The 10633-nt window shown below is 34.9% G+C and overlaps 1 protein-coding gene across 3 annotated transcripts; it reads left to right on the forward strand.

Annotated features, from left to right (window-relative positions):
- Window positions 1-5212: 5212 nt before the first annotated feature.
- Window positions 5213-9958, forward strand: LOC129891111 (pentatricopeptide repeat-containing protein At5g25630-like). Of its 3 annotated transcripts, none has more exons than XM_055966368.1 (6): window positions 5213-5366; window positions 6037-6131; window positions 6928-7031; window positions 7116-7331; window positions 7449-8357; window positions 8866-9958. In XM_055966368.1, the coding sequence occupies exons 4-6, from the start codon at window positions 7230-7232 to the stop codon at window positions 9742-9744; spliced, it is 1890 nt and encodes a 629-aa protein (XP_055822343.1). In that variant the 5' UTR covers window positions 5213-5366; window positions 6037-6131; window positions 6928-7031; window positions 7116-7229; the 3' UTR covers window positions 9745-9958. The 3 variants fall into 3 exon arrangements, with proteins under 3 accessions (XP_055822343.1, XP_055822341.1, XP_055822342.1); XM_055966366.1 differs by having other exon boundaries at window positions 6037-6116; XM_055966367.1 differs by lacking the exon at window positions 6037-6131.
- Window positions 9959-10633: the final 675 nt, after the last annotated feature.

The following is a 10633-nucleotide window of genomic DNA, read 5'->3' on the forward strand; positions in this document are numbered from 1 at the left end:
AAGTCATGATTCTAGAACTCCTTAATCTTGAAGTCAACCCATTCTCTTTAGTTGAGAATTTTTTTGCTTTAATATTTGTTAGTTAATTTGTTAGAATAAGAATCTTAATAATTTAAACCTAAATAATTGTTCAAACCTATTTTTTAGCGATATTGAATATTTGTAGCTAAACTTTAGTTCTATGTGAAATTATTGTCACGATCCAATTCTGTAGGCCATGACTGGTGCCCGAGTTGGGCACTCATACGTACCCTTAGCCCCACTTAGCGTGTTAGTAGAATAGACAAAAGTAGAAGTCAAAAAGGGGTCACTAGAGAGCGTATGAGAACAGATATAGCACAAGAGGGTCGTTAAGGCCATCACGGAACACAAAGACCAAAACATATATACATAACCCACATCACAAGTCTACAGACCTCTACAGAACGATAGCCTAGTCATATGAAGGGACAGGACCCCGTCGTATCCTTAACCAACATGTACAAATGTACAACAAAAAAGTTAGTACCAAAATAAGGCTTCGGACAAAGGAGCACTGCCAACCAACAAGGTGGATGTCCTAAGCGAGCGGATCAGCAAACTGAGCGTCTGTACCTGCGGGCATGTAATGCAGCCTCCAAAGAAAGAGGGTCAGTATGAATAACGTAACGAGTATGCAAAGCACGGATTATAATAAGTAAAGCCATTATCAGAACAGAAGGTGAAAAGAGGAGCAAAATATTTAGAATATCAAAATGCTTTTCATAACCACATATAATTAGGGCTGGGCATAAAATACCGAAAACCGAATTACCGAACCGAACCGGCTATTTCGGTATTCGGTAATTCGGTATTTCAGTTCGGTATTCGGTACCGAAATTGATATTTCGGTATTTCGGTTTCGGTATTCGGTATTTCGGTTTCGGTATTCGGGATTTCCCGAATACCGAACTTTTTTTTTTTTTTTACAAAAAAACTGGAAAACAATTACCAAAAAAAATAAGAGTATAGTAAGATGAAACTATCTCATTTTTTCATTTCCCTTACCATTTTTATTTTAACTTTCCCACGTTTACCGTATATTATATGCACACTTACACGTACATTATGGATAACTACTAAAATTTAATTCATGTACATGTAAAAATTATAAATTCTAATTTCAAATTTATGCAATTGATTAAGAATTCTAATTTCACTTTGCAAGATTCCCACGTTAGTTATCTACATAAATTATTTGGTAGTTACATTGAAAACGAAAGATTCCAACTCTTTCATATCTTTGCAGGAACTAATTAATAATTATTGCAGTGATGTAGAATTTTTGGATAATTCAAAGAAAAACATATGTATAAAAATTATGTATGATATATTAGAGATTTTTGTTTTCACTCTTTTTCACTATTTTTATTACATGGTAATATTTTTTTTATTCTGTATCGATTCATAAATTATTTTTTCTTTTTTTACGATGTATCATTTCTCCTCCGTAGAATGTGGCTTACAAGCAATTTCGATTTCGATATTCGGCAAGTTAAAATGCATATATTACTTAATTATGGTGTAGTAATAAAAATGTAAGTTAAGATATGTATTTTTTAGGTTAATGTAAATATTAAATGTGGATAAATTTTTATTGTATATTAACTATTAAAAAAATATGGTATTACCGAATACCGTACCGAACCGAAATTTGATTTACCGATTACCGAATTATCGAACCGAAGTTTGAAAGTTCGGTATTTGGTATATACTTTGAATTACCGATTACCGAATTACCGAACCCAAACTTTGAAAATACCGAACCGAATACCGAATGCCCACCCCTACATATAATGTATGCAGAAAAACATATGCCATATCCGGCCCCATTATGGAACTCGGTGAACAAAACATGGTCTCCACCTTATCACTAGAGCCACAACACAGCATACATCTAGAGTAGAAAATATCTCCGTAATAAATCATATCATATCATATGACCATATCAGATCATATCATATTATATGTGTACATGGAACATCATAACTCCACAAAACCCATGTACAGGTCATACCTTCCCTCTCACGTCGGGGCATGGCGAACAATGCAGATAAGTACGCACGATAACAAAACTTGACCCAGGCTCGGTGAAGGAAGCATTGAGGCATCCACGAGTGGAGTAGTGAGAAACTAAATGCACTTTAAATCATTTTTGAGACTCGATGGAGTTAACAAAATGAGCTATTATTTAAAAATCAAGACAAGAGTCGTATCAAGTACCTTTTGAATATCACTATGAGTTATATCCAAATAGAACTTTTGGAATCATATACACGTATCTAGGCATGATAAAATACCCTTTGGAAAATCAAGAAGTTGGCCATCCTAGCGGCTCTACAAATAGGAACTTCCTTGGAATCATATAAAAGTCATATACTTGTTTCATAAAACCATGCCAAAAAGGAAGATTAACTTTATATACTTATGTCAAAACATTCCAAGAGAAAGAATAAGCTTTACATACTTATACCAAAGACATGCCAAAAGAAGGAACGGTTAGCTTTACATACCTCTTACGGATTACTCCTAATATGTTCGCCTCGTCGTCTCTTAAAACTATTTAACATGAAAGTAATACTATGGTTAATGACCCTTCACTTTCCAATTCCAACTCTACAACCAAGTCTCCATAGAGGTCATTTCCTTATCCATTTCCCTCGACTAGTTCATTACTAGTTTCTAAGTTATCAAAAATCGGGCAGCATCTCCCCTATAACTTCAACATCCCCGAGATTTTAACTCGGCCAACATGTCAAAAACCATAGCAACAACAACAACCAACATCATATATACAAGTAAATCACTTCAACCTTACTCAATACAACTCCAAACCACTAGCTCAAAACTACGATGTCAAAATAAAGTTTTTAACCTTTATTTCACAAAATCTTTAACCATACCAAACAGAGGGTCGTGTAGCTGCAATCAGAAGCACCCACACCCTTTTTAAAATACTTTAAATACCTTCAACACGCAACCCAACCAGCTGCACCCGCAGCTCCACAACGACAACCCAGTACTCGATTTCGATTTAGCTATAACCACTTCAATTTAGTTTGTTTCTAACGTCAAGCATCCTTATGCAATTTTTCCACTTCCAACATTATTTAAGACATAAAATATACCTCATAACAACATCATATGATCCAATTTAAAAGGGAATCCCATACCTTGCCGAAACTCATCGAAACTTGCCTTGGAAGTTCCTTTAGTGTGCCTACAACTTTGTGGCTGCTTGCTAAAGTTTTGGTGCTGCTCCAAACCATAAATTTTCATTACTAATACCTTCATACCATCATGGTATACCCTAGATAATTCATTTACGGAATGAAATTAAAAAACTTACCTTTTTCTCCCCTTGGCCGCCATTAGTTTCTCTCTAGCTCTAGGGTTTCTTCTCTTTTTCTTTCTCTAGAATTTTCTTGAATTTGTTGGAGATAAGGATGACTTTTTGATAAGAATGAATCATCCAATATATATATATATATATATATATATATATATAGGCCTCCTTAGGAGGTGACACATGTCAACCCCTAAGCGGTGACACATGTCAAGCCCCCATTGGGCCAACACATCCCTTCATCCAATCACGGGCTTCCATGTGGGGGCCCCACCCCATCTGCTCCAACTGCTGCCACATGGCACTCTCTCATGGGCTGCCATGTGGAACTCTCTCATGGGCTGCTACGTGTAACTCTCTCCTTCTCCTCGTGAGTTCGTAATCTCGTCTTCTTTTATGAATCTATGTAATTCTTGCTACGTAAGCTTGGTACGCACTTAAGTAGCTTAAGTATGTAGGATTTCCAAGTTGATAGTTTACGTAAGTAAGTCGAGTCCTACAACTCATTACTTGACCTTCAACTCCTCTTTTTATTTTTTTTAAATTCCAATTTTGCCCTTGGCCTTTTTCAATATTATCACATCCAAAATTTTCATAACCAACTTATGTATCAAACAAGTTCAAGACATAGCACTATCCTTAACTTGTTACAATTATCCCAAAATGTCCAAATGTGCAAAAATACGGGTTATAACAATTCTACTCTAATTATATATACAGCGACCACTTATCCTTTGTAGGGCGAGTTTTGGGCATGATCACTAACAATGGTAAAATATGGATACCCATATTTTTTCATATTTTCACAAGTTAACAATAAATTGAGACTCATATTTACCCAACTGAAATGGAAGTGATTCAACTTATTGAAATATGAATAAAATAGGTTGATTATAAAACTATGGACTGAAATTGTCAGCTCGACATGCATTAAAACACTTTGTACTACTAATATTATGATATTTTATGTATTATTTATACATACCTTAATGCCAAATATAGTGTATTACTAATACTTGCATTAGTTATGCATCAGTTGAAAAAGTATACCAAACAAAATACTAGTAATATAAAAACTAAATACAAGTATTATTATCCCTCTAACCCCTTAGAGGTCGTTTGGTAGGGTGTATAAGATTAATGCTGAATATAGTGTATTAGTAAGCTGGCATTAGTTCTTCATGCAATAGTTATACTTGCATTCGTTATGCTGAGAATATTTCTTATGTAATGTTTGGTTTGATGTATTAAAGATGTATAATTTCTAAAAGGTTTATTTTATTACAAAAATGTTTGCCACAAATATAATGAAAAGGATGAGGAAAAGATTTTGAAGAGTAATTATGTCTTTGACCATGCTATTGCATGTATTAAAATTCTTTACATTATTATCATAAATTTCGATGTATGGGTTGTATACCTACCTTAATTCCAAATAAAATATATAATTAATAATGCATTAGTTATAAATTTATTGTTAAAATATATCAATACAAATAATAAGCAAAACTAACCAATGCAAATTTCTTTTCTCCTAATACACTCAGCCAAATGACGAGCGAATAGATGTAAGAGCCATCACCGTAGCCACGTGTTGAATGTGTGGAGAAGAACTGACGCCTAATTGGTTCTATTATCTTGATCGGGTTTTTTGTGAAGAAATACACTAGATTTGATTTTACAAATCAGGCATGTGATGGATGGCAAATGGTTGGCTCGGACTTGAGACGTGGAGGAGTATTATTGCTCCAGCTAATAAAATAGGGCAGTGTAACCAAAGTTGGCCTAAGAGAAACGAGTTAAAAATACGTGGCAAAATCGAGAGCCACAAATATTAGAGTTTGTCAAGATTGAATAGGAGAATAAATGTGCAGCTTCCCTTTGTGATTTTCTGATAAAATTTGGGGATAAGATGGCACCAACAAATGCCACTGCCCAACAATCCCACGTCTTACTTACAGATTCTAACTCTGCAACCATGCAACTTTTCTTCTCTTCTCAGGTTGATGTACCACCCACCCCTTTCTGAAATTTCTTCTTTCTTTTATCTTCTTTATTTGGGTTATTATAATGAAAGATTTCAAATTTGTTTCATGAGCAAGAAATTCAGTACTCGGGCCGGGGTTTGTTTACAATTTCCCAGTTTATGGTACCTCTAATATGATACTATTTGAGTTTGTGTCTCTTAGTCTTATCGCAGTAGTTTTGTGCTAACAAAAAAATCAACAAACGAATAATAGAATTTGTTTCCAGTAAATTAACAGAATCCGTACACGAACCAATAAAGTTCAAGTATTTGGGTTCTCCCAAACTATACATGGACTCATTCATCATGCTCACATATCAGCTTGACCTAACACTTTTATTGATGATATAAGCATATCATGTTCAGACTGCAATCTCTCTTGTGATCCTTTCTTATCAATGTTTGACATTTAAAGCTAATTACGTATCAGGTGGATATTTATTGCTTTCAAGATAACTAGCTGTCCAAATTCCTAAACTAATTACTTCAGTGTCTAGCATGAGTAGTAGATAAAAGTAAGATGATTGCTCTTGGTTTTCCTGTTGAAATCTTATTAATATGACCTTAGTTACCTATAGTGCAAACATGAGCTGCCCTTCTTTTTCCAATGACTGCATCTAAAACTTGATTTTTTTGAATACTGAAGAGAGTTTGTGTCTCAACTGGATCACACTGGATACCTCAACTTATGTAAGACAACTGGATTCTTTCACCAGAATGGCCAAGGTGAAGTTTTGGCAGGTCGGGGCTGCGGCCCATTTAGCTTTTCAGATTTTAGTTTTCAGCCCTTTTTGACTATTCAATATGTTACTTATTTAAAAGAAGTAAAGTTTCTTCTAAAATATACTACTCTTCCTCCCCAATCTCCTGGCTCCAACATTGGCGTGCTTACCTATAATAACAGAATAGTACTTTAATATAATTTGCTTTCTATTGCGAGTTTTGGGCTAAAATTATTCTTAAACTATACTTCAAGCTTTGATTACATCCTTAAAATATTAGTCTTAGTAGAAAACATTCTCTAAGTATTTAAAATTTAACAATTTTCATCCTTCTGCTAGAATTTTTCAGAAAACTAACCGATCCTACAAAACTCAAGTCACCAATTTGTATTTATTATTCTAAAATACCCCAAAAATATTATCATGAACTTTATGGGCAATTAAGTTTAGCATTATGCAAAATCTTTTAATTAACAGTTTTGTTCATTTATTTTTCATGTGATTTAATATTTAAAAATTACTAGTTGAAATATGTTTTTCTCAATTGAATCTGCTTAAGGGGTGTTTGTAGGAGACTTCCACTTCTAATAATGGAGAATGAAACTCGAATGTGAGGCATAATCAAAATTTTGATTAAAAACTTGAATACAAAGACATAATTACCTTAATATCAGATTGCATTGAAAAATTATGGATTTAACTACAATTTGACTTTAAAAAGGTAAAGATAATTAAGCTCCAACTTCTTTCCCTTGGTAAAAGAGAAGAAGAATAGATAATGTATTCTCACACCTTCCTAAAATTTTTTGTTTCAGGTGAAGATAATTAAGCTCCAGCTCTAAGTTGTTGAATTCTTTTGGAGCCTATACTCTGCCTTGTTGGTACTGTTGGTGTAGAAAAGTCCTTGTTAAATTGCTTGGTATCATTAACTTCTTCCTTCTCACTCCTGCAGCATTCTTTGCTTTTTTGTTCATCACTATCTTAATAAGCCAACATTTTGCAGGGAAAATGTCCTTGAGGCAGCAGTAAGCTTCTGTGAGATAGATAGATAAATTGAGGTAATTAATATTGCTATTATCATAAGCAGCAGGAAAACTAAGAATTGGATAAGAAGAGTATGGGAGAATTCGGAAATGAGGTAGAAAAGTCTATTATTTTTGAGAAAAAGAAGAATGGAATGAGTTCAAGCAAGTCGAAGATTTCTGCATCTTCCACCATGGTATTGGCACACAACTTAATAGATTTTGATGACATCTTAGTTATTATTATATTTTATTCTTGTATATAATTTTTAAGCTCTCTGTTCAGTTACCAAAGTGAGTGATAACTTCTGCAGGAATCTAATCTACATGAAAACCAAGCTCATCTTATTTCAAATACGGAGAAATCTCCACGTCAATCTCACTGCACTACCTGCTGGAAAAGTATGAATTGCCAAATTGTTCGTTCAAGAACCAAACTGATGAATATTTTGATTGAGAGGAAAAAACCACAAGAGGTCCACTCAATTTTTCAGGGTCTGACAGAAGAAGGACATCGGCCAACTCTTGTGACATATACAACTGTTTTGGCTGCCTTGACTCTCCAGAAACGTTTCAAGTCGATACCGTTGCTTCTTTCCAAATTGGAGCAAGATGGATTAAAACCTGATTCCATATTCTACAATGCCATGATAAATGCTTTTTCTGAATCTGGAAATGTTAAGGAGGCTATGAAAGTGTTCCAGAAAATGAGGGAGAAAGGATGTAAGCCCACAACCAGCACTTTTAATACATTATTTAAAGGGTTTGGAATCATTGGTAAGCCTGAAGAATCTCTGAAACTGCTGGAAATTATGTCTCTTGAAGAGAATGTGAAACCTAATGACAGAACATATAATATTCTGGTCCGGGCTTGGTGTAACAAGAACAAAATTGTAGAAGCCTGGAATGTGGTTCACAGAATGGTTGCAGCTTGTGTAAAACCTGATGTTGTTACTTACAATACTATAGCAACGGCTTATGCTCGAAACAAGGAGCCTGGTAGAGCTGAAGCAATGATTTTTCAAATGCAAAATCACAAAGTGGCACCAAATCATCGAACATGTGGTATCATCGTGGATGGGTACTGTAAAGAGGGAAATATGACAGAAGCATTGAAGTTTGTTTACAGGATGAAGGATCTTGGTGTACTTCCTAATCTAGTAATATTCAACTCTATCATCAAAGGCTTTCTCGATATCACTGATGCTAGTGGTGTTGATGAGGTATGCATCTATATTGGTTTTATATCAGCAATTTACTGATCATTAAGTTATTGCTACTGTCTTTTTCTCCATTATTTTCAACATGTCTTCTCCTCTGCTTTATTTATCTCATATCTGTTTTCATATGCTTTACATGAGCCGAGGGTCTATCAGGAACGACCTCTCTACCTTCACAAGGTAGGGGTAAGGCTGCATACACACCACTTGTTGGATTCCACTGGGTATATTGTTGTAATTTACATATCATTAAGTTGTTTAACTTTTCTTCATTATTATTTTTCATGTACAAAATGGTAATGGAGATGTTTTAATTTTGCATGTATTGATATCAGTTTACATATATAAATATCAAATAAGAACCCCTTGATACCAAACATACTTAAAAAGGATGGAAGTCACTGTAGTGTGTGTTAGTGTAGCTTCAAGCCTTCTGGAGAAACAAAGGAGAAAGAAAGAGTTGCATCATTCTACCCATGACATGTTTCTTATTCACCGGTTAAATGTGCAGACACTTACATTGATGGAAGAGTTTGGGGTGAAACCAGATGTGGTAACATTTAGTACTATCATGAATGCATGGAGTTCAGCTGGACATATGGATAAGTGCCAAGAGATATTTAATGACATGATTAAGGCCAGCATAGAACCTGATAGCCACACATTCAGCATTCTAGCTAAAGGCTATGTGCGTGCTGGAGAACCTGAAAAAGCTGAAGCCCTGTTGAAAGTTATGGCTTCATCAGGTGTACATCCAAATGTTGTAATGTTCACAACAATCATCAGTGGATGGTGTAGTGCTGGACAAATGGAGTATGCTCTGAGGGTATTTGAAAGGATGTGCAAAATGGATGTATTGCCTAACTTGAAAACCTTTGAAACCCTCATTTGGGGTTACGGTGAAGCAAAACAACCATGGAAAGCTGAAGAGTTCCTCCAAATTATGGACGAGATGGGAGTATCTCCCACAAGGAATACTCTTCTACTTGTTTCAGATGCATGGCGAGCGATTGGTTTCCTTAACCAGGCCAAGAAAATTTCAGATGATGTGGAATATGATGATAGGGCATTCTTGAATTCTCTGGAGGATAAGCAACCAGGGGACAACTTTGAACGAGTTTATCCTAAAGATATATCAAATGATTCTCTCGCAAGCCTTAAGCAAGTAACCAACCAAAATGGGTTGAGCCCTGTCAATAAAAGAAGCCAAATAGTGCTGACCAGATCCACGTCTTTTGCTGGAAGCATAAATGTGGCAACTAAATCAATAATGGTTTCCCATAGCTGTGGATTCAAGGTAAAATCTTTGATGATATTTGACAAGCAGTGTCTAGTGCAGATAGGAATATATGGTTTTGCGAATTCATGTAGAATGGTGGCGTTAAATTAACAAATTTCCAGTTCAGTCTATTAAAGGAAGCCTCTTGAAATAAAAATGTATACCCGGATTGAAGCCCTTTTCACATCAAGATGGCTTACACAAAGGCCTGCAATTCTACAATTAGATCATTTTTACATGGTGTTTTTTTTTAACATGTATGTGCACTGTTATCTTATTCAAAACTTATACCATTATGAAATGTATATTCTTTAGGTTGAAATGATCTTCATGTCTAACGTCGAATGTGTTGGGCTTGTAATAAGTTGCCTGCGTTTTAATTCTATCTAGTTTCTTGGCAATGGATTTTTGAATGGAAACGGTAGTAACTTCATCTTTGGGAAAGCCTACACCTAAAATGATAATATACTCTTTCAGCGAATACCGTCGACGATGCTGGCTTGAGGTCAAGTTTTACTTCTTCAATTTATTTTACTTTTGCTTAATTTTCCCTCACTCTCCTCTGTCATCTTCTTAACCCCATAAAAGAATCTTCCAATGGATTTTGATTTTTCTTAGTCGCCCCGTTAGAATTTTGTCATTTTTTTGCAATCATTTTCAGCCTTTTAGGGTGTTTAATAATTCTGTCCTAATTGGATGCTAATCTCTCACATTCAATCGGAAGCAAAACCGAGGTGGTTATTCCTTTTCCAATAATATATGGGTTTTATTTGGTCACTATCAAAATATCACGCGTGTTGTTTTGGAGTCACTGGTATGGAATTTTTAGTACACTGTGTAAGAAGTGTGCGGGCAAGTCGATCAAAGTAAGAGCGGGGAGGGAATGTTTATTTTTATTCTTACTTTTTTTAAAAAAAATTCAAATATTTGGTGGCATGTTGGGCTGTTTTATTGGATATTAATCTATCTACAAATCAGTCTGGCCAAATGCCCCAAAAAC

The sequence above is a fragment of the Solanum dulcamara genome, chromosome 6 (genome assembly GCF_947179165.1).
Source record: "Solanum dulcamara chromosome 6, daSolDulc1.2, whole genome shotgun sequence".
In the NCBI taxonomy this organism is placed as follows: Eukaryota; Viridiplantae; Streptophyta; class Magnoliopsida; order Solanales; family Solanaceae; genus Solanum; species Solanum dulcamara.

What these genes read in the sequence shown, in the direction of transcription:
- LOC129891111 (XM_055966368.1), top strand. Translation starts at nt 7,230, where the DNA reads ATGGGAGAATTCGGAAATGAGGTAGAAAAGTCTATTATTTTTGAGAAA. An exon ending in TTTCTGCATCTTCCACCATG is followed by an intron (nt 7,332 to 7,448) that starts GTATTGGCACAC and finishes TAACTTCTGCAG; the next exon opens with GAATCTAATCTACATGAAAA. An exon ending in ATGCTAGTGGTGTTGATGAG is followed by an intron (nt 8,358 to 8,865) that starts GTATGCATCTAT and finishes TTAAATGTGCAG; the next exon opens with ACACTTACATTGATGGAAGA.